The sequence below is a fragment of the Onychomys torridus genome, chromosome 3 (assembly GCF_903995425.1).
Source record: "Onychomys torridus chromosome 3, mOncTor1.1, whole genome shotgun sequence".
Classification (NCBI taxonomy): domain Eukaryota; kingdom Metazoa; phylum Chordata; class Mammalia; order Rodentia; family Cricetidae; genus Onychomys; species Onychomys torridus.
The window spans coordinates 106,545,530-106,570,037 of record NC_050445.1 but is presented as its reverse complement, the minus strand read 5'-3'; the positions used below and the strand labels follow the sequence as shown (position 1 = coordinate 106,570,037).

The following is a 24,508-nucleotide window of genomic DNA, read 5'->3' as shown; positions in this document are numbered from 1 at the left end:
CAATGTCTATGTTCCTAAGTCTTCATTCAGAGCCAGGCTAGTCCTGGAACCGACAAGTCTGAACACGATGGTTACAGGGGCTGGCTATCTGCAAGTTATCTAACTTCTCTGAGCCTTGGTTTACTCACTTCTACAATGGAGATGAAAGGTTACTAAAATATGGTGGTGACTACTTGCAAAGGACTCTAAGTCAGCACAGCATAGAGATCCTTCCGCTGTTTGCAGTTGCTAAGTTATGGAGCCAACCTATTTATCCTACAGTAGAGGAACGGATAAAGAAAATGGGGTATATTATATATACAAAATGGAATTCTTTTAGCCATAAAGAACAACAAAGTCATGTCATTTGCAGGAAGATAGTTAGAACTGGAGATAATAAAATTAAGCCAGCCCCCAGAAGACAACTATTATATGTTTTCTCTCATTTATGGTTCCTAGGTTTTATATAGGTGCATAAAATCATAATACATGAGAACAGAAGTAAAACAGTCCAGGAGACAAAGAGAACTATCAGGATGAGGGAAAGGCAAGAAAAGTGAGGATGGCTGGGGACTATGCTCAACATTTAATAGATACTTGTGCAAAAACCTAAAAAGTAACACTGTTTAAACGGTGGTAAAGTCTAGAGAGACAGCTCCATCAGTGAAGTGCTTGTTTTGCAAGCATGAGGACCTGAGTTCAAATCCCAAAACACATTGTGAAAAGGTGTATGGTGGTAGGTATGGTGGTAGGTGCTTAGAACTGAGTAATGGGAAAGCAGAGAGAGACAGGTGGATCCCTAGGCGTTGCTGCTCAGCCAGCCTGGCCTACTTACCAAGCTCCAGGCTAGTGAGAGACTGTAAAACCAAAGGAAATAAACCCAAAAGACATGGTGGATTGCATCTGAGGATTGACCCCCAAGGTTGTCCTTTGAACTCCAAACACATGTGCACCCACACACATGAACATGCACACATGTACTTAGGCCGCAAAGAATGGCATCCTCAAGAGGGGACAGAGGCTCCTGGGAGCTGAACAACTTTTCTGAGGTCAGAAAGTGACCTGTCGGTAGTCCAGATGGGCCTGACTTCAGAGGCTAGACCTCCTCCTGAGATGGGCTGCTGTGTTTGCAGGCCACGGCTTTGCAGCTCCAGAGACTTTGACTCAGATGCAGAAGGTGTCTTGGTTGGGAAACTGCCATCGACTGCCAGCCCTTGGCTCCTCCCCCACCACTCCAGGCCCTGATCTGAGAGAGCCAGCAGAGCTGATTCAGGTCTGCACTGGAGCAGAGGCCGACCAGCGTGCTACCCTCTCCTGCCTTTGTGTAGCCTGACAAACGTTTAGTGTGATTAAGATGGCTAGGAAATCTGCTTAGAGTGCACATATTCAGGGGAAACACAGGGAATGGAAGCGGGTGCTGGGAAAACAGAACAAAACAAATGTCATCTTTTTGATGTGCCGTCTCCATGATCATTTTCCTTCTACAGGGAACACTTAACTTCTTGCTTGGTGCGCATGGTCTATCAGGAACTGTGCTGTAGGCTGGAGTCTGGGTGGTCCCTAAAGAACCAAGCAGGCACGATCTCTGCTCACCCAAGAGTTAAAGCCAAGTGAGGGGAGCAAAATATTAAGCAAATCATGATGCTAATAAATACCTAATTGTGAGCTTGATACACATTACGAAACTTGCAAGATTTTGTTACAAAGTTCATAACTGGGGACCAGATCCTGAATCGCAGACTGGTCAAAAATGTCTCTGAGGGCCTTCATTTAATCCAATGCTTAATGCATAAGCAATGAACATGAAAATGGAAACAAAAAGGATTTACAATCTTTCAATAGAGATAATTTCATGAAGGTCAAAACCAACTAACTCACTTCATCTCTGGGAAGTACTTGGTATTTTATTTTTCGTTGGAAGAGTGCTTCAAAAGTCAAAAAATGGGCAATTACTTCTGGCATCTGTTTTTCATTCTTGCTCAGATAGTCTGAAGAGAATGTGGAACGAGCTGGAAAAAAAATAACTGACTGTCTACTTTATGCACTAAGACAAAGTTAAGGTCAAGGGAAGATTACTAACTTTTGGAGACTACGGATTTGGGATTTTTATAGGTGAGACTCTGTCAAGGACACAAGGGATATCCAAAATGTCAATGAAAAGGACATTCAGGAGATAGAAGGAAGCTGAGGGTCCATTCAGATTTTCAAGGGGCAGCCAAAGGATGAAATAATACAAACACCACTGCCATGTCTATCTGAGGAAGACTTCACCTGAGAATGCTCAGTTACAGCCTCACGGGAGGGCAGTTCATCACAGTGAACAAACACCCTAGAGAAGCTTGCATGGGAAGCTCCTCTTAGGGGTTGTTCTTAAGGAGAAGAGCAGGGATGTTTACCAGCCCCATGCAGTGGGTTACTGCTGTTGTATGCCATTCAGATGTAAACTAACAACAAAGTGGTGCAATAAACCCTGAGCTCCTGATGTCAGGGGTGGCCATTCTCCTTTGTTCTGGGTCATCTGGCTATTTTCAGGATGTTTAGTACCTCAAAGTCCTACTCATATACTGGTAGAATCTGCCAGTTCTTCAAAGAATTAACTCTAAAGCCTCCCTGACTCCACCCCCCCTCCCTGTTATAACTTCCAATGTTTCAGCTTCCTAGTGATGGGAGACACTTCAGATTAGATGATGGGAAACCTAATTACTACAGAAGAGAATTTGCTTTGAAGTAAATTGATACAGAAAAATGTTCATAAGGAAGGAAAAAGTCCTATCAGAGAAGGTAGAGAATATCATCACACATTTTTTTTAAATCCAAACCAACACAAAAGGGCAGCCTCTCTCTCTATACACAGATCTTTGAATACACTAAGATATAACTTTCTCTCTTTGGTGGAATTGATTTTAATTGGCTGTTTTAGATGTTTCCTACTTTCTTTTAGAAAATATCTGTCTTCTCTTGTTTGTTTATGTGTGTGTGCACATGCTGAGTACAGGTCCACATGTACTATCCTCAGAGGACTGCAGAGGACAGGAAACCACTTTGGATTCCTTGGAGCTGGAGTTAAAGGTGCTTGTGAGCCACCAGACATGGGTGCTGGGACCCTAACTCTGGTCCTCATAATTGAGAAGCAAGAGTTCTTCACCACTGTGCCCTTCTCCAGCTCCCTCTTTCTTTTTTGACTATAAATCTTCCCTTCATAAAAGAGGAAGAAAAAAAAAAAAAAGCCGGGCGGTGGTGGCACACACCTTTAATCCACCACTTGGGAGGCAGAGGCAGGCGGATCACTGTGAGTTCAAGGCCAGCCTGGTCTCCAAAGAGAGTTCCAGGAAGGGTGCAAAGCCACACAGAGAAACCCTGTCTGGAAAAACCAAAAAGAGGAAGAAAGCTATTTCCAAACTGAGGAGCCACTCACAACAGGCTCTCCCCATTCCAATTCTGGCTTTGACTTAATGGAGAATCAACAGGCTCCCCCCATTCCAATTCTGGCTTTGACTTAATGGAGAATATAGGGGCAGTCTTAAACACAGTGGGTTTAGTCCTCTACCAAGTGGGCCTAGTACTCTCCCAGCACCTGGCCATATTACAACATAGCAGTTGGTATGTAGGAACCAAAGTATCAAGAGTGTTCAATGAATATGTGTTGACTAGAGTCATCCTCTTTTGCCTTAACTAGACCAGATTCTTGGTGAGACACACTCCAAGAATCTGTCTGTATAGCTATAGATACATGACATGTTTATTTTGTATGTATGAGTATTTTGTCTATATGTATGTGTATGTACCATGTGTGTGCCTGATACCTGCAGTGGTCACAAGAGGAGATCAGATACCCTGGAACTGTAGTTATGAATGGTTGTGAGCTGGGATGTGGATGGATGCTGAGAACAGAATCTGGGACCTCTACAAGAGCAACACATGCTCTTTGCCACTGAGTCATCTGTTTAGTTACCACACTCCAACTTTCAACAGCACTTTCACCCAATGGCTATTTCATTCTTTAGAAACGGAATGTTGAAGACGTAGTTGGTTGTCACATCTGGGAGACACTTGTGGTAGGTATCTGGTAGGTGAGGTGAAAGATGATGCTAGCTATTCTTTAATACATTGAACTTTTCCTCAAATGAGCATTACCCATCTAGAAATGCCAACAGTGAGAAATCTTGCTTGCTATTTGCTTTATTTAAACTTGCTTATATTTATCAATTATAATTTTGTTACAAAACATTTATAGAAGATGGCTACAACTATTAACTGAGTCTGAACCAAAACTGGAACCTTGAAACTGACTACCAGTGGCCTCCTAAGGGCAGACTACAGCTCTCCGGTTGGCTACCCCAGGGTTCTCCAAATGACCTTGACTCCTTAATATGGTGTGAGCTGAAGCAGAGGATTTGAATAGTTATCACCAACAAGTTTTGAGTCATTTGAAATCACAATGTGACTGCCCTTCTATTTACCACTTTCACATTAGTTTAAGAAGGTTCAGTTCTGAAGCTAGTGGATTTTTATAAAATTAAATGCCCATATTCAAGAATACTTCCCTAAATGCAAGGTGAATTTCACACACATTTTATTAAATTGTAGGAATTACTCAAGAGAAAGAGTAATAAAGAACATTACCTGAAGGTATCCCATCAGCCTCATGACCACAGAGAGGAAAGATTTCACACCAGAATTAAAGTACATTACTCTCCACCCTAATTAGTCTTTAATATTTTGCCTCTAGCACAAAGCATTTTTCATATTCACTGTAATTTCTCTTGATAGAAAAATAGCTTCTCTCAAATCATAGACAACTATCATGATATTAACCAGCACAACTCTTGGTAAGGAAAGGCATTTAGGGATCACATTTTTACCTAATCTAAGTGCATACCAGACAGCTTTTTAAAAACCTTTATACCTATAAATATCTTCGTAAATAATAAACTTTAAAAGATCTCAAATTTTCAAACCTGAAGCCCATTACTATCATACAATATCACTTCTTCAAAGACTTTTAATAGTAGACTCATATTTTATTGAGTAAATATAGAACCCTTCAAATACCCTGATATTCCGCCTCTGGGGAGTGATCTTCCTTTCTAGAGTTTTCATGAGTGGAATAAAGAAAACCTTCTGAAGAACAATTGCCAGAGATGGGATCACCCTTTCAACTGCTACAATTCCAACCATTTGTTTAACAGTGTTCATCATTTTCTTTCAAAATATATTTAAAAACTTCAATTCTGTATTTCCTCAAGACAGCTGAATGAGTCAAGTGGCCTACAGTCACTCGCAATTAGAATATAGTCATCTTCAATGAAAACTGCTGCGTTTCATCAAGATCCTAACTTCTGCAACTGTCTGTTTTCTTGGATCAACATAAGTAGAAAGTTCTCCTGGAATCTGAGCATCCCTGAAGATTGTTAGTGGTCTTAGAGAAGAACCTACTTCAGCGGGAACATTGGAAAATGGGGGGCCTAATTCAACAGCAAGCGACGTCATTTAAGTGAATGACAACAAAGATGTGTCACAAGGAAGTTACTAGAAATGAGGTCAGCAGGAATATGAAACAAGCTCTCAGATCTACCCAGGTATACAAACTGAGCTGCTCCAAGTAACAGCTAATATCGATGACATTCCATAGCAGCATCCTACCCAAGCACCTAGATAAACTCAGATGCTCTCCTCCTTTTCAAAACTAATTCTTTAACAATGCAATCTTTAGACAGAATAAAAGAAAGAATCTCACCCACAAGCTATGGGAAAACGCTTTTTGGTTGCTCTGCCAATATCCCAAGAAAGCCCAGCCTTCAACTCTCATGGAAATGTTTTCTATGGTCGTTTCTTATCCAAGACACTTTCTTTTCTATGTGTGATGAGAAGAGAGATCACAAGGTTGAAGAACATATAGGAAAATAATGTAGGAACAGTAAGTGGATATAGCAGAAACTGAGATGACCTGCATAGGTCAGATTTCGTCTATAGAGAATGGCCAGGGCTCAACCCCATACAATTGTATTTCTACAGGAATAAAAATTAAAATCCTCAAATATTTATTTCAGCTGGAAATATAAACTTGTGGGCTGGGATTACAGCTCAGTGGTATAACATTTACCTAGAGCATACAAGGCCCTTAGCTTTACCTCTAGCATTGCAAAAAATATAAATTTATATATGAAAAAATTCTACATTTATACAATATTTCTCTGGCTAGATAAACCATGCCTATAGGACAGTATTCATATGCCACATTGGTACATCAATGTGGATGGGATAGTATTAATTGTCAAGTTGACAATTTAGAATCAGCCGGGAAGAGAGTCATAATGAGGAATTGTCTGCATTGGATTGGCCGGTGGGCCTGCCTCAATGAAGTCTATGGGTGTGGAAACACCCGGCCCACTGTGGGAGGCAACATTGCTAGGCAGAGTCCTGAATTGCATACGGGTGGAGAAATTGAGCATGCATGTGCATATTCATCCTCTCTGCTCTTGACTGTCGATATGATATGACTAGCTGTCTCGAGCTTCTGCCTCAGAGACGTCTCTGCAATGTGAGCAGGAATTGAGAGCTAAAATAAACCTTCACTTGCCAAAGCTGCTTTTTTTTTTTTTCAGAGTACTTTATCACAGAAACAGAAATGAAAGTAGGGCAATGGACAAAGGAAATGGAAAATGGCTAATCAGGGAGACAGTAGAAGAACCGCTTCTCTGGATATTAGTGGATTCTTGGGTCTTAATTACAAAGTACTTTTCCTGAAAGCATTATCACACTTTAAGTTTCTGACACACAACGTCATGCTGTTTGAGCTTCTAAATACTCCTCCAGACACAGAGCTCTCTCAAGAATTTAATGGTTCAGGGGAAGACAATAGTAGTTAACGCTTTTCAGATTCTAGCTGTCTCTGAAAGTCATTATCAGGGAGATGCTAAGAGGGTCCCGCTTACAGATGTGCTGCCAGGCCGACTGCAGATTTCTGGAAGAGAAAACACACCAAGTACCACGGAATGCAAGACAATGGCTGAGTAGCACTGGGAAAAATGCAAAACAGAAAGAAGCGAAGACAAAAGACACTCTCATCAGGCCAGTAATGTTTACAGCCAGCGTGTAGTGCCAGGAATATCTTAGGGAAGAGCAATGTCTTTATAAAGTAAGGTCAAGTTTAATATTTAAACACAGCATACACTGCTGAGAAGTCAAGTCCTCATTTTCCTGTATAAAGAATCTGAATGTGACGACTCATGTTGACGCTATCAAGCTTCTCCCACGCCCCCAAGCATAAAGTCTAATATTTAACATTTCTAAGATGTTTCCAGACAGTCTACAAACAGTTGACAATGACAATATAGAATGAATTAGTGATAGATTATTCTAGGCTCAGCTCCATTTCCCACTGGGGCCTGGGATAGCTTTAACTCATTTACTGCCAAACAACCCTGAATCAGCAGAGCAACCTTTCCCTTCTAAGCTGGGGTGTGGACGCACTGGAAAAACAAACATTTAAAGCCAAAGGCATGGGAAGGCTCCCAGCAAGATGGCTACCTGCTCAGGCTTCAGCCCCGGGGGAACCCAGGCGTACTCTTCCAAAGCACAGCCTGAGTCATCGTCTGAGGTGGAGTTCCTCTGGAAGTCAAACATGAGTTTGCTGATGGTCTTCTCCATCTCCAGCGGCATCACCGTTACCATGTGCTCCTCCTGAGGACACTTGCAGTGCAGGCAGATCTTCCTGTGGGCAGCAAACACAGCCGGTCAGAGGGAAGATTCAAAAGCAGTTTTTGTTTTTTTGTTTTCCAAGAGGCTGCTAGCCACCAGCCTTTGGATCCCAACCCATAAACATATTCACCAGCTACAACCTAGAGAACACTGGTTTATAAAGGACACAATACACAAGTCATATGAAAACCACTTAGGGGATCAGGGACTACCAGGTGAGCATGCTGATGATGTTGACACACAGACCCAGCCTCTTCTTCCAAATCCACTTTCAAATCCACACAAACAGACAGACACACACACAGACACACACACAGACACACACAGACACACACACACACACACACACACACGTACAGACCAATAGACACACATACATATGCATATATATAACATATAATGTAGACCTCTAGATATGGAGCATGACCACATTTATAGCATTAAATATATAGAATCCACACACTAAGCAGAAACATTACCAGACTTAACAAACACTGACGTGTTCCTTTTTTTTTTTTTTTTTTAGGTTCTTAAATCATGCAAAACAAAAAAACAACAATAAAACCAAACCAGGTTACAAAAACCCTGTATGCTGATTTTTTTTCCTTTAGGAGTAAGAACAGTTTTCCACTAAAACCAATGTGGCTCCAAGATCTTCACAGGAAGATAATTTCACTGCCATTGAAGCTCCATGATTCAGAGTCTTCAACTCAAAACATACCATTGTTTGTAGTTATCTTATGTAACTTCACATGTGAATTCTTTTTTTTCCCATAGAGAGAGATGGGGTGTTTGTGCTTTTGGGTGCTTGTTTGTGAGATGGGTCTCTTGTTGGCCTAGAGTCCATCCAAAAGGCTAGACTAGTGGCCACCCAGGGGTCCACCTGTCTCAGCCTTCCTCTACCTCCCCAGCGCTGAAATTACAAGTGAATGCTACCAAGCCTGGCTTGGGTCCTCCTTCCAGCTGTGTGTCCCAGTTATTCTAGAGTGCCAGTCAAGGATGCGAATTCCTCAAACTGAGCCTCTCCTTCGAGGTTTCCAGCTCTGCCTTAACCTTATCCCTATCTGAATACCATAGCAATGAGAACGACAGTCAGGCAACACCCGTGTCTCTCTCTCTTACCAACAGAATAAAGAGAATAGAATGCAGGAGGCAAACTTTAACAAGCTAGTCCATGTGGACGCTGATCTTTTTGTAGCACATTATAAAGGCAATGAAAGAACCCAGAATTCTCATCGCCACATGCGTCTGGATTTTGTGACAGCAGCTTTGTTAAGATAATTCACATAGCATAGAACCTACCCTTCTAAAGCATATAATTCACTAGCTCTTACTACAGTCAGATTTTCACAACCACCACTAATTTTAGACATGCCCACTGAACCCATGAGCATGAACAGTAACTTCTCATAGCACAGGCTCACATACCCTGACAACCACTAATCTTTCTGTCTCTATTGGTTTTGCCTGTTTTGAACATTTCATGTAAAGGAACCATGCAAAAATATAAACGTTTGAAACTAGCTTCTTTCACATGTTATACTTCATCCATGCTGTAGCATATATCAGTCTCTTGAATGTTTTTATTTATTGCTGAGGAATATTCCAGGGTAGGGAGGTATTGCATTTCTGCATTCATCAACTGATAGATATTTGGACTTTCAATTTTTTGGATAATTTTAATTTTAATGTTGAGGTTCAAGATTTAATATAGATCTATGCAATCATTTCTCTTGGGCATATACTCAGCAATGGAATCACTGCATTTTATGTTTATCATTTTGAGGAACTGTCAAACTGTATTCCAAAATATCTAAACAATTTGAAGTTCCTAATGAAGGCAGGTTACACATTCTCTAACTTTTGCCACATGTATTAATGGCCTACCTTGTTGACTGTGGCCACCCTAGTGGATGTGACATGCTATCTAATTGTGGCTTTGATTTTCATTTCCCTGAAGGCCAGGCTAGGGAATTGCTCATTTTTTAAAGTGTTTATTATATGCCTTCTTTGGAACTTGTTGGAAGGAATCCCCAGAGGGAGGGTGGAATGAGAAGCCAAAAGAAGGCCTGTCGGGCCCTAAACACAAACATTACAGAAGACACACTTGATTTCATGTGGACTAACTGTTCACTCCCCAACAACAACAACAACAACACCACTCAGAAAAAGCAAAGTCAAGGAGAAAAAAAGGAGAAAGGAAAGCAAATAAACCCAGTAAATCAAAACCACAAGGGCTTTATCTGTCTTCTCTGCTAGCTGCCAGCCCTCTACTCCTCATTTATAATTAACTGGAGCTTTCACAGCAAGGTGTTTTTATTTGCAAAGAATCTGGAACCTTTGAGCGATTCCCTGACAACCACGGGAGAAGCTAATTTAATAATCTCCATTTACAAGTTGGAAACCCAAGTCTGAGGTGCTTTGAAAGGAGCAGTGAGACACAGGCAAAGCTAGAAGGCTCTCTGCTTCCTCAATCTCTTCACTTTTGAAAAATACAGTTGCAGTCAACAGCTTTCTCTTTTAATACACTAATTAAATAATTTCACCAAAATAAAGCATAATCAGGAGTGTGTGTATGTGTATGTATGCATGTGCATGGATGTGCAAGCATGTGTATATGATATGAAAATATAAGACTAGGATTTTATTAAAAACACACATTTATGAACATAGAACCAGCTAGTAAAGCAGGATTTCATTAAACACATGTGTGTGTATGCTTCAGTGCGTACACACACACACACACACACACACACACACACACACACACACAATGCATTGGTTTCATTCTGTCAGAGTTGACATTCTACCTCTACATAATTGGATTTGTCAATGACAGGTTTCCAAGAAATCATCCCTGATTCAGAGAGTGGAAATGCTGTGTTCACCTCCCTTCCCAGCCTTTGCCCCCAAATAACCTCTGCAAATGCCTCACCATAGTTGCAATGACTGATTCATTTGGTTCTGTAGCATGGAATCCACAACCTCTCCTTTTATAGGTTATACAATATTGTCAGGTGGAGGCCATTTCCTGCACTATCTCAATCATTTCCAACAGTAACCACAGCATCTGCATGAAGACTAGTGATTTATGCCAATTAACTGACTAGCATGAAGCAGAGGAATTCATTATAAACAGACTGGAGGGTGACTTGTGAGCTAGACAACATTTGTGACAGGTGCAGAGGTTTGGCCTTGGAAGTGATTATAAGCAGTATCAAGTTCTCCTTTTCTCCCCCCTTTACCCATTTTCCTTTTTATTGGGAATTATTTTTGGAAAAGAACTTATACATGGGAAGATTCATATATAAAATTGAGCTGTCTAAGTTGATGCTGCAGGAAGAGACAGAAAACTCTCTCATGCTCAACCTCCTCTCCAAACTCCAGATAAGTCTATGGTTCTCTCTCATGCTGGGGTTTCAAAGACACAAGTCTGAAGATCATCATATTCCCTGGATCCTCTAAAGTAATTCCTAAGATCTGTCAAAATAGTAACTGTGTACTTTATAACTTGAAAGATGAAAAGAAATAAAACAAAAGTTTCTGATAGATAACTCACAGCGCGTGCATGTGTGCATTAACTCTTAATTGTGAAAGGCCTCATAAATGATGAATGCGGTCATAGCAAACGGTTCATCTTGTTGCCAAGACATTGTAACAGGAGATACTTGGGGAATAGAGGCCATATCCCTGTGACAGATTAGATAGATCTCAATCAGGGCACATGACTGGGCATTTTCATAGGGATGTCAGTGGCTCACCATGCAGTAGTCTTCTGAACACACTTGGAGGATGCTCTTCTGTAGCTAGTCTCTTGGATGGAAAGAAGGCTCTTAGATCACAGTCTGAAAAACTGTGAGTTCTAACAACAGGCATGATGGTCCAAAAAATCTAGGCAATAAACATTTTTCAATAAACTTTTCCAAGAGGATATATGTCGATCCAAAGTAATTGCCATGGTGGAAGCTCTTATAGCCCACTTGTCACTCATCTGGGTATCTTGTGTGTAGAAGCATCCCGTTGAGAGGCACGACTACATCAGCCACAACAGTAGCATCTCTACGTGCAACTCTGCCATCTGCTTTCCTGCCTCCCACCTCCCCTGGGGTATAGGTTCCACAGCATGATTTCAAGACCAGATCAGGTTCAGGCTACTTGCATTTGTTTAGGATCATAGCAAGGTGCTTAAAGCATCTTTGGCCCATTATAAACCAAATGACTAAGAGGAAGATTCACCAAGACGGTGCCTCAGGCAGCCAATGGAATGGTTGGCAAATAAACCTCTATTAAAGACAAAAGGCTAACTTAACTCAGAGGTACTCACAGCTTTTCCCCAACTGACAAACGTGCCCCTAAGTATCTAAATTCTCCCATGACTGTAATGCCAAAGACAAAGAATCATCTCTTTCTTCATAGTAATAATTTTTCTCTGCTTATTACACTTATCATAATTTAAAGAAGAAGAGAGTTGAAGCATGGGTAATCTAAGACCACTAAGATTTGGCTGTGAATTGCATCTTTGTGTATCAGTCCCACACTCACAGATGCCATGATAACTTAATCATTTCAAACCACCAATGGCACTGCTTCATGAAAGAGAGCCTAGCTTCTTTCACTAGCTCCACTGCTCACCTTCCCTGCATGACCAACAAGAGTGTCAACTCTTCACATGAACCATTCCACCAGTCCTCAGTGGGTCAAACATTCATTCCAGTTTACAGGCCTTTGGCATTACCAGATCCCCAGGAGGTGATTCAGTATTGTGAGTAAAAAGATGTTTACTAGACAGTAGGATGCCCAGAGGGAAGAAGCAAATAAACAACACTGGGCAGAAAGACACACCCTATTGTGCTCACTCAACTGAGTCAGTAAGAACTGAAGCAGAATCTGCTGGCCCTGAGACCATCATATGATCTGGAAGTCAGATACAGAAGTGTAGGCACAAACTCGGAAGTAACTTGGCTAATGCTTACATAGATTAGAACCTGTGTTATCCAGCTCCAAGACCAATGCTTCCCACGATTCTGTTCTCAGTAAAGTGTCCAAACTCTCCTGCCCCCTCTTCCCTCATCCTCCTACCAATCCATCTACTCACTCACCAATCCACATATATCCATCAGTTCACTTACTCATCATCAATCTAACAATATGGAGTGGTAATCTACTGACTGCTAGGCATTGTTTTAAGTTTCTGGGCATTAGCAGATAGTCTGCCTTAATTAAAAGGCAGAAATCTCTATACCCATGTGGAACTTCAAGCTAAGTCAAGTAAACTGGGATAAACTTTCCCATTTTTACATTGTGATAAATGCTATATCAGAGAGGGTCTGGGGTGGGTCAGGAAAGCCCTCCCCACTGAAGGGACATCTGAGCTGCCTTTAAAAGCCTACTGGCTATCAGGCAGCCAGAAGAATACAACTGGGGTGGAGTTTTCCCAGCACAGGGAAAGCAGGTGCCCTGAGGCACTGAGGTGGGGGGTGGCTTCTGCCGTGGTTCTCAGGAGGTGTTGCCATAGCCTCCCTCCTCCCTCAGCAGCAACTGCATGGATGGCAGTAGACAAACTGGTTGGACAACAGCCTGCCCTAGAGTCCAAGCACAAATGTGAAATTCAGGAGACATCCCACTTTAGTGGGCGTCTGGACCATCTTTCTTCTAGGGCACTTCTCCCTGGAATTCCTGGGTTTCTGTCCTGATATACCCAGACGTCAGCATATCCGCTTATGTGCAGCCTTTCTGGCTCCTTCACCTCCCCCATCCAGCCACAATACTTTGCTTATCCCTTTTTTGGCAAATGTTCAGACTGAATGAAGGACATGAACCCTGACACTTGCCATGTCTGGAAGAAAGATTTCTATCTCTGTGAGAAAGGAAAAAAGGTTTCCTAATGAATACAGAGCTAAAGGGTGGAGACCGTGACAAGACCAGCTGGGTACTTGGCTGGTACATGCGGAGTGCCAGAACCCTGCTGCCTCGTTCTGTCCCACTTCCCTTCTTTGCCTGGCTGGTGACTCCTGCCATCTGCACAGAGGTGCCCCTCTCTTCCAGCATAGCCGAAGGCAGCAAGAGAAGTTCCCAGTGCCAGGTGTCTCCTCTTAATATGCCAATTCATAACATAGTCTTACTGCAGATTAATCTGTAATTCAGGAGGCATGGAGCACATTTCCCTTGCAAAACAGCCCATTCTGGATGACTTTGCTTAGAACTCACTCTTAAAGATCTCACACTGTATCTAGCTTGGCAGATACGATATCCTCAGTGATGGATGAGCCATCCCTTAGCATGAGGTCTTCAGAAGATCATCCCAAGAAGGCACAATCACGAATAGGAAGCAGATGTTGGAAAGGACCCCAGGAAATAGTGGAGGTTGGGATAATAACGAGGTAGGCGGGTGCACTGGAAAACCAGGGTCCTCTGCAGGACCTGGGAATGAGGGCCTGCCTATCTTGAATACTCCTCAGATAAGGCTGCTTGAAGGAGAGACAGGGTTACTATCTCCCAATTCTTAGCAATCTTTGGCAGAAGACCATAGCTAGGCCCTTGGCACAGGAAAAGATAAGCAGCCAGGGCAGAACAATGCATCTCCTGTAGCAGTGGGAGCCATGGGCTGGAGTCCACTGGAGTGGGAGGGTCAATGAATTCAGGGCAGCAGTAGAATGTTTGCGGTAAGGCAGCTCCACTATGTGAAAGGTCATCTGCTGAGCATCTCCTTTGTCCTGTGGGTCATGGTCAGTGCTGTAAGGTATTGCCGCAAAGGAATCCCTCTTGGGATACAACAAGATGACCAGAGAGAGCCAGGCCATAATTTCTAGGAAGGCAGCACTTAAGTTATTTAAGAGGTTCATATTCTGAAGAGATGCATGCTAAAGTATATGCAGATAAAGGCTGATGTGTGTGTGGCTAGCTTCAGACAGACAGATTGGTAGAACTAAGATGTGTGGGAGATAGGAGGGGGAGGAGGAGGGAGGGAAGAGGGGGAGGAGAAGGCGTCCAGAGAGGGAGGGAGGAAGCAGGGACTACGGATAGGGCTGGGAGAGAGAGGCAAGGGAAGGAGGAGGTGGGGGGAGGGAGGGAGAGAGAGAGAGAGAGAGAGAAGAAGGAGGAGGAGGAGGAGGAGGAGGAGGAGAGGAGAAGGAAAAAGACCCAGATGAGCGAGAGAAGGCACAGCTAGGGAGAAAGAGGGAGGAAGCATGTCTACAGAACATGTAGCATGATGTGCCAAAGCGTTAACAGAAAGATCTAGAGCTGTCTATGAAAGCTCACTATACTATTCTTGTAACTTCCCCATGTGGGAGTTTAAATGAGAAGTATCCCCCATAGGCTCAGGGATTTGACCACTTTGCTCCCCAGCAGGTGGTTCGGTTTGAGGACTGTTATAAAACCTTAGGAGGTGGAGCCTTGCTGGAGTGGTTACAGCACTGGGTTGGGCTTTGCAGATTTAAAGCCTTGCCCTGCTTCCACTTTGCTCTCTCCACTTTGTGTTTGCAGTTGAAGAGGTGATCTCTCAGCTTCCTGCTCTGGCTGCCGGCTGCCATGCCTCCGCTACCATATGGACTCTCCCTCTGGAATCATATGCCAAAATAAACTCTTGCTTCTCTAAGGTGCCTTGGTCATGGTGTTCTATCACAGCAACAGAAAAGGTTCGAAGACACGGTAAAACACTGCAGTTTTTCAAAATGGAAAAAAAATCAAAACAAAGTGAAGAGTCCTCAGTCATGGTTCATGTGCATATTGCATTTTAAGGGGTTTGGGATTAATGAGATGTCACAGAGGCCTCCCTTGAGGAAGCAGAGTAGAAAGTTTTAGGCAAAAAGGAAAGGAAAGAACATTCCTAACAGTTCAACAAAGGAGTGGAGGTGGGTGAGAACACGGTGCCACCAAGATACTGAGAAGACTCAGGATCAAATGATGACAACATGGCAGGTGGTGAATGACACATACAATCTGTTAGGAGTTTTGGCTTTGTTGAAAAAGCATCCACAAGCCAGTATGGAATATGCCTCCCAAGCTCACAGATAGCTAATTCAGCACCATTATGAGTAGACAGAGTGAGCTCTCAGAGGACAAGAGCTTGGCCACGAATGGTGTCTCCATGGCAACACTGCTACTTGCATCACTGCATCCCTATGCAAGGCTGTAAGTATCCAGAGATGCTCTGATTTCTTCAGCTGTCAGACTTGCTCTAAGAATAAACTAGGACAGACAGTAGAGGCTAGTCCTCTGGATGAATGCCTCCATTCACTTTGTATACGTGCTAACTGGAATTTTACAGTAGATACTTTTTGCTTCACTGGATATTTAATATACTTACCATGATTTCTTTTTATTGTTTCCAAGATCATACAAACGATATTCTTCAATCTCTCAATACATAATAAAGAAGACAGGTTGGATGTCAATAATCTCTTGGGCTGATTAAGTGCTTTAGAGTTCAGCAAATGCTTTCAATTTAGGTAACCTGTGAATTTCTCATGCTCTCTCATAGGCCAGTCAGAAGATCAAAGCTGCCACAGCTGTGGACAGCAGGCCCAGAGAAGTCCAATGCTGTATGTACTGCCCTTCAGTGTTGGGGGTGCCTGGAATGACATATTTCTTTTTTTTTCTCCTGAGCCAAAGGAAGGGGAGTGAGTTTGGTTCCATGTCTGGGGGCTTCATCTTGACTTTGCTTTTTAAGGAAACATTTGGTGAGTATGTGTTAAAAGTCTCTGCTAAGCCCTTCTCCTGCATTCATTGTTTAATCCTCAAACCACACCATGAGATGGGACAACCAAGACTGAAAGAGTTTCTGGAACTTATCCAAGCCTTCACCAGGACCTCAAGGGCTCTGTGAGGCCCCTACAGACAGACTACGTCGATCCCTTAATCCATGTAAAACAAGCAGTGTTTTTCTCTCTGCTTACACAGAGGCCCCCAAATCACTGGCAAGTCATAGGAAATTCTTAAGTGGCTGCTTATTAATAACATTTTCAGTTTATATTAGGCCGCCTTTCATCCAAGGGAACTTGGCCAGCTCCATACACAGAGAACCACAGAAAGCCAACCATCTCTGGTGGGAATAGAGGCCAGCTGGCAGCAGCATCCTTCAGGGGCTTGGCTTGTGGGGGTTCTGGCACTGGTCACACCCTTCAGAACTTGACAGGGCCCCTTTAATATCTGTACTGAAGAGCTCAAGGCAAAAACTTCCCAGAAATCCATGTGTCTTGGTAACTGAGGCCAAAGGCTCAAGATGACCCCAGTGGACTTTTGAAACAAAGGCATCAAGAAATTGTGAGTTTATATAAAAAAAAAAACAAACGATGCTGGATGGAAAGTCTGTCATTCATATTGAATTAGACACACAGAGAAAGATGATTTTTTTTCAGGGTAGGTCTTAAACAGAAACAAAACAAAATTCTCAGGGTTTCCCATCGGAGAGATAGGAAAAAAAATAAGACAAGATGGTAACTTCCCTGCTCCAAGCAGGGTTTTTGTGGTTTTGTTCTTGGCCACAGCTTGTTTCCTCTTTCTGCTGGAAAGAAAGGAAGGAGTGAAGGACACAGAATGAAAATAACATTTCCTGGTTTCAGGTTTTATTGGAAAGGAGCCTTAGGTAGATTGGATTCACATGGTCCACAGCAGGAAGACTCTGAAAACGTTGGAAGACTTGTTACATTCGGATGTGACAAAGCGCTGGGAGATGGACGGATGCTCCTGACTCCCGCTCCCCCCAGAGCAGGCAGATGTGGTGACGCCCACACTCTTTAAGCACAGAAGGTAAGCTGAACAGCCCAGACTGTGGGCTTGCTGGGGGTTGAGATGAATCTCAGTACCTGCCCTCCCTTTCCTCCGTCTTGACTACTGGGATCTAATCCACTTCCGGGCTGGGCTACCCGACAGCCTGATCCATTTCCTCTCCTACTCTCGTCGTTCTAAAATCTCCTTTCTGCCACTGTTCTTACCACGATGCTGGGCACACTCCACTCTCCAGCTTGCCGTGGACCAAAGGCAAGAAAGCAAAGGACAAGGTCCTCAACTGGGGTCATAACCAGATCCCGGTCTCAGTCATCCTTCTTCCGCTTCGCTGCGCTCCACTCCCAGGCTCCGTCAATGCTGCAGCCAGATTGGCCTTTACTTGTCCCTTGAACTCGCCGAGGACAGCGCACTCTTAGACATTTGCCGCTGCTGCTCTGCACAGAAAGTCTTTCTTCAGAGCCTCGTCAAAGGGTCTACTTGTCATTACTCACATCACTCTTTTTTTTCTAAAGCTCACCTCCTCTTCCCATTTTCCAGTCTTTTTAACTTTCCCTCAGCCATTGCCACTATTTGAAATTATTTTCTTTGTTGGTACGTCTCTGATATTTTTCTTATGGAATGTCAATTCCTTAAGGTCAAAGATCTTGTAACTAGAACAATAAGCATCCAGTAAGCAGTTCATGAAATAACTTGAATCTCTAATTCTTGCCCAAATCTGGTTTGATAGTTCACAATGAACCACATACTCTTCATAGCCAAGGAAACAGGATTATGACTGGCATAGAAATTTTGTTACAGAGTTATACTTCACAATAACTGAAAATGTATACCATTATAATAAGGCCAGAATTGTAGTGTGTCCCAAGTATGCAGTGACGAGAAGGATATCACAAAGATCACATCAAAGAAAATGACCTTTGGCTTCTGCTGACGAAGTATAGGAAAGAACAATGGAACGGAGGCCCATCATTACTGCTGAGACAGCACTGTGACTTACTTCAGTGTCATTTGATCAGACTATGTGTGCTGTTGACTGTGCAATCTTTAGAAGAATACTTGGAGAACAGACAGACTGAAAACCCCTGTCCTACCCAAAGTAAATGTTCAGAAGCATTGCGAAGTTGTGCGAGGGTCAAGAGAAAGCATCTGATTCAGGAAGAAGGAGGAGGACTAGCTGGCTGCAGCGTTGAGACCACAACTCTTAATCTACCCACCTCTAAAGTGGAAGGAAATCCCGGACTCTCCTTTCAGCCCAACAGGATGAAGCCTTAGATTCCAGGCAGTCATGTGCACAGGAGGCGTGTTCTTGAAGGGCCAGACACTGTTAGTTTTCTAGTGCTGCATTAGCCAAGGAGAGTTCTCTGAACTGCCCTTCAGCCATGTACCACGCACTCTAGTAGTTCTTAGCTGGGTGGCCTGATGCCTTCAGGAATACAGAGAAAGCTGGGGTACTCGGCATTGTTTTTCAAATGAACACATACACACTTAGAGAAAAGCTTCTATTTAACTCTAGAAAGGTTGTCATCAGTGCTCTCACTACTGTGGAGTACCTAAGAATGCTTGATTTCTTGAATTGCTTATGTCTAAAAATACTTTCTCTGAAAGAACATGAAGTTGGGAGAGTAGGGAGGTGGGGATCTGGCAGGAGCTGGAGGATGGGAAAGAATGTGATAAAAATACACTAGATAAAATTCTCAAAAACATATTTTAAAAAGAAATAACATATATCTTACATTCCCAATAATATTCCATGTTCATTTCTGAATATCCCAATGGAAGAGTATTATATTTTCAGCACTTTAATGGGTATACCAAAGTCATCTTTTACTTATTATTTTATATAATTATAAATAAATTAAAAAGAAAGAAAATTCAGTAATAAAAGATACTTTTTTCCTTCAAATTTGGTAACATTTTCATGATGGAACAGAGACAAGCAAATATTTATTATTTGATACCTACCCATTTTCATTGTATCTGCATGACTTTTTAAATAGAAAAACATAGGCATATCCATTCTGCAAACATTAATTTTTTTTAATTGCAGCAAAACATGTTTAAGACATATCTTCACAACTATTGGTCAGAGTGAAGTCTAGTAGAGTCACACATGTTCACATCATTGTACAGTCAATCAGCAGTCCTTATTTTGTTTTACAAAACAAACAAATTTAAAAAAGAAATAAAGGGGGCTGGAGAGTTGGCTCAGTGGTTAAGAGCACTGGCTGCTTTTCCAGAGGTCCTGAGTTCAATTCCCAGCAACCACATGGTGGCTCACAACCATCTACAATGAGATCTGGCACCCTCTTCTGGCCTGCAAGCATACATGTCAGGAGAACATTGTATAGATAATAAAAAAATAAACCTTAAAACAAAAAACAAAAAACAAAAAAACAAAGAAAGAAAGAAAGAAAGAAAGAAAGAAAGAAAGAAAGAAAGAAAGAAAAAGAATCTTCTCTGCTATTTGAGACTTCCCACAGGGCCTCCAACAGTGCCTTGCATCCTGAAGATACTGAAATGCTACTTTTCACTCTGCCATGCTCTTTCAAACATTCAAATTATCACAGGCTATCACAGTGCTCAGTCAAGGGTGTTGCATGGAAGCAGTTCACCAGTGAAGGATGTAAAACAGTTCTAAAGTGCTGTAAGAGCATGGCACACTGGCACTGAGGTGGCAGGCTAGGCAACTAGTGGACACAGGGACAGCAAGACAGCTTCAGGCTTCCTGATTGGCTCTGCCCAGCAACTATACTGCTTCCCATCTCTTCACCTTCTAGAAGACAATTTCCAACAAATAAAGGGTCTGAAGTCCAGAGAGGAGGACCACCTGAATTGTTTGGGTGGCATTTTCTTTTAGTGTGTGTGTAGTGTGTGTGTGTGTGTGTGTGTGTGTGTGTGTGTGTGTGTGTGTATACATGTTCATGTTGGTGTCTGCGGGTGTTCCTATGAGTGTGCACATATGTAAATGTGGATAAACACACTTCCGTTACAAGTGAGTGATGGACAGAGGTCAATGTTTGAGCTCTTTTTCTATTTTGAGACAGAATCTCTCAGGGAATCTGGAGGCCATCTATTCAGGGCCATTGTTATACGCTATCATTCCTGGTTTTCACATGGGTGCTCAGGCTCCAAATGCAGGTCCTCATGTTTGTGTGGCCAGAACTCTACTGACTGAGCTATCTGCCCACAAGCTCCCCAGATCCTACTGGGCATTGTTTTCACCCTGCTTCCTATCAAGACAGGTATTTCTCAGGGACCCAGCCTGAATAAGACACTGGATGGCCCATCACTCCAACATGTGGCAAGTTTCTTGTACTTGCTGAAATAATGGGATGCGGGAAGCATGGGACTCTTCACTGCTTCTATTACACATTGGGGTATAAATTAAGGCCTGGAACAGCCAATTCAAATACAGAATGAAAACCCAGGCCTTCTGAATTGAGTAGTTTTCCTTCCTGTGGAGGCCTGGGTGCCTATGACGAAGGCAATTGGGCAGCAGCACCAGGGAGCTTTCTAGAAATGTGGAACCTGCATTCCTGCAATGTCCCAGGTGCATGAAGGGAAATATGAAGCCTGGTCCTCAGCACCATAAGGGCTGCTCAGTGCACAGCTCAGTTCTACGGTTTCCATGGCCTCACCAATGGCCTGAGCTACCTGCTCTACATGTGTGACAAATCCAAAGGTCGGGTGTTCTTCCAGAAACCTCTGTGTCATTCTCTGAAGGACTGACTTCTCACATCCCAGCACATCCTCACAACACTGGACCTTTAATATCTCTGTCATGAACACCCAACAGTGAAAACGACAGCCCCCCCTCCCCCAAACACACACACTGACAAGATCAGATTTACTTGGAAAGTTCACTCTCATTAAGACCTCGGCTGGAAATGAACTCACCGATCAGCTGACTCAGAATCCCTTGTCTCAAGAGAGAAGAATGAAAGGAAACACAGCCTGACATTAAACAAAAGGTCTTGAGCAACAACCCTGGCCCCTCTCCTCAGAATCCAAGGGGCACAGACACAGGCCAAGCACAGCTTGGCAGAATTTCCCATGTTCCCTCTCACCTAGCTACATGTCTTCCATTGGCTTTCGGGAAACACATCTTCTCCTGCCTTCCTCATCTCCCACCCATTCTCACACTCTAATCCTATGAGCCAGTTCAAAGCAATGGGTGCCAATCAAACCACTATAGTCTCTTCTGTGCCAACTTCTTAGATGGCTTCAATTCCCCCTGCACCCCCCAAAAAAATTAAAAGAGTTTTCACTCAATAGTTACAAAACCAGATGATTTTCAGTTGAGGGATCCATAGAGAACATCTAGAAGGAAAGAAACCATCCACAAGACATGGCACCATAGAGGTGCAAGGCAGTCTTTTACAGGGGTAGACATAACTCAGTGTTGGGACTATGGTTCTGCTGGGTTTGAACCTCATCCTTGTTCTTCGCTGTTTGTAAAACCTGAAGAACATTCCTTCGCCTCTAGAAGTCTTGTTTGCTCAACTGTTTAATAATATCTTTGTCTCACCTCCCTTACAAGGCAGGATTGCTCCAAACTCATTTTTAGGAGAACAGTTCTCATGACTGCTCTGTTCTGTTCACAAGACATGTTCAATGGAATGAATCCCATTCTTCCTGTCAAGGAGGAAGAATGGATCTAACACAATGTTCAAATTTGGAAGCCCAAGACTGAAAGTGAAGGCAGATTTCATTCCAAATAACCCCAAACTCAGTTAACCAGAATGCTGACTGTCCTCTTATATGAGCCATCTCAGACAACCAATCCAAAATGTATGTTCATCACATAATTCATTAGATACATGAGAGCTGTGAGAATAAGGTAGATTGTGTGAATCATGATTCATGTGGAATAGCACATATTGTCCTCATATTGTCATAGCAATTATTGTCTCTATACATCCAAACACTAACATACAGACACACAAAAACATGTACTTCCACATACACTACAACTAATCTGAAACTGAAAATATATGTCTCTCAGTCAAGTCCTGGAACTTTCATGAATCAGTATCTCCAAGGACTCATAACTAATGAATAGATGCCAAGAAAAGAGTTGGGAAAATGGCACCCTGCCCAGGTAAAATAAAGTGCTAAGAATTTTTGTTCCAGTTACTCTTAATCCTGGATGGGTCTGGGCAGTATTTATAAAGTTTGATTTTAAGGAGGAAAAGAGAGGAGGACTTGAGGCTAGTGAAGTTCCCAGTGTGAAAGCAGAGACAAGTCAGGCATCTGTCATCTGAGATAGGTCCAACAAAGAGTTCAACTCTCATCCTAAGACAGAAAGGGTTCCACTAGTCCCTGAATTACTCTCGATGGCTTATATACCAGTGTGGGAATAAGAGAAGGAAAAGTCCCCAGTACTTTCATAACATTCCTGCCACTATTACACCAGTGGGCATATCTTGCAAATGACTTGCTATTTGGAAGGGTTGTAGTCACATTCCAGGGCAGGCCCAATGCTCAGGAGTAGTAGCCAACACAAATCAGACTTCGTGGTCATGGGTTGTTTTGTTTTTTTGTTTTTGTTTTTCTTTGCGTGTGTGCTCTGTGTTTATTTTTAGATGCACCAGAGTCAGTGTGAGGGTACTAGATCCCCTGGAACTGGAGTTTCAGACAGTTGTGAGCTGTCATGTGGGTGGTGCTGGAAATTGAACCCAGGTCCTCTGGGAGAGCAGCCAGAACTCTTGACTGCTGAGCCATCTCTCCAGCCACTGTTTTGTGGGTTTGTTTGTTTTTGGATAGAAAAAAAGTTGGATGGCTAGGGAAGTGGGGGAGGATCTAGGAGGAGTTGGGGGAAGGGAAAGAATATGATCAAAATATATTGCATGATATTAAAAACAAAAACAAACAGAAGAAAAATAAACTCTCTAGTATCCCTCCTTGCTATCAGTTCACACCGTGCCTCGGAGAGAGCGTGACTCCAATGACACATTCCCAAATGGGTCGCCCCTCACTTTGTTTAGGTCCACATTGCCAACCAGCATAGTCTTTATATTCCATGTCTCTTTATAGATTTAAATTTCATCTTCCAACTTGGCCTTCATATTTGCTTTTCTCATCCAAATGATTTTTATTTTTGTGATATTTTTAAATTAAAAAACAATTATACCATTTCCCTCCTCCTACCCCTCTCTTCTCCCTCCCTGATTCCCTCTCAATTCATGGTCTCTTTTCCTTAGTAATTAGAGGTTTGTGTGTGTGTGTGTGTGTGTGTGTGTGTGTGTGTGCATAAATATAGAAATACAAACTGCTCAGTCCATTTAGTGTTGCTTGCAGGTCTATGATTTCAGGGTTGACCACTTGGCACTGGGTAACCAATCAGGGGGCTCCTCCCTGGGAAAGGTCAATTCTCCCCCTCAGCAGTTGTTAACTGCCTGGAGTACTTGGTCTAGGGGTAGGACCTGGTGAGGTTCCCCCTCCACATTAGCACAGCCTTCGGTGCTGTTCTTCAGGTCTTACCCAGGCATCCATGTTGCTAAGGTATCACGAGTGTCAGCTCTCCTGCTGGAAAGGAAGTGTTCAGCCAACTTGATTGTCACAGACTTCAGGACTAAACCTGTGCTGGAAGTTCACTCTGTCCTCCATCACACAAAGACAGGCTCACAGCATGCTTGCCAACATGCCTCCTTCAAAAAGCCCATGGTACTCCAGTGAAAGGAGTGTCAGGATTTCAGACGGTTGCACTCTGACTTAGGGGACAGATGGGGAGAGGCTCTTGTTCTATGCCCCCCCCCTTCTCTTTCCCCCTTCCCCATCACAATTGCCTTTTTAATTTTGAGCCTGGTGTTAGGGATGTGAAACCAGGGCCTCATGCAGGCCTGACAAGAATGCTGTCCCTGAACCATATCCCTGATGTAGTATCGGCTGCTTCTTTCCTTTGAAATAACAGAACAAGCAAATGCTTGGTTTTCAGACTCCAAATAATGAACTGCTTAAATAATCCACCAAGAAAACAGAAAACTGAGACTCCACACTCAAGTGGCTAAGTTTCTAATAAAGATGGTTTCCTTTGCTTTATTCAAACATATAATTGTACACACACACACACACACACACACACACACACACACACACA

The 24,508-nt window shown here is 42.8% G+C and overlaps 1 protein-coding gene across 4 annotated transcripts in view; it reads right to left on the bottom strand.

The window, feature by feature from the left end:
- Positions 1-24,508, bottom strand: part of Prickle2 (prickle planar cell polarity protein 2) — a 344,868-nt gene that overhangs the window by 81,337 nt on the left and 239,023 nt on the right. For all 4 annotated transcript variants that reach the window (XM_036180968.1, XM_036180969.1, XM_036180970.1 and 1 more), the window contains one exon: positions 7,510-7,693. In XM_036180968.1, the coding sequence (XP_036036861.1) occupies positions 7,510-7,693 (184 nt within the window). The remainder of the gene's footprint in view (positions 1-7,509; positions 7,694-24,508) is intronic.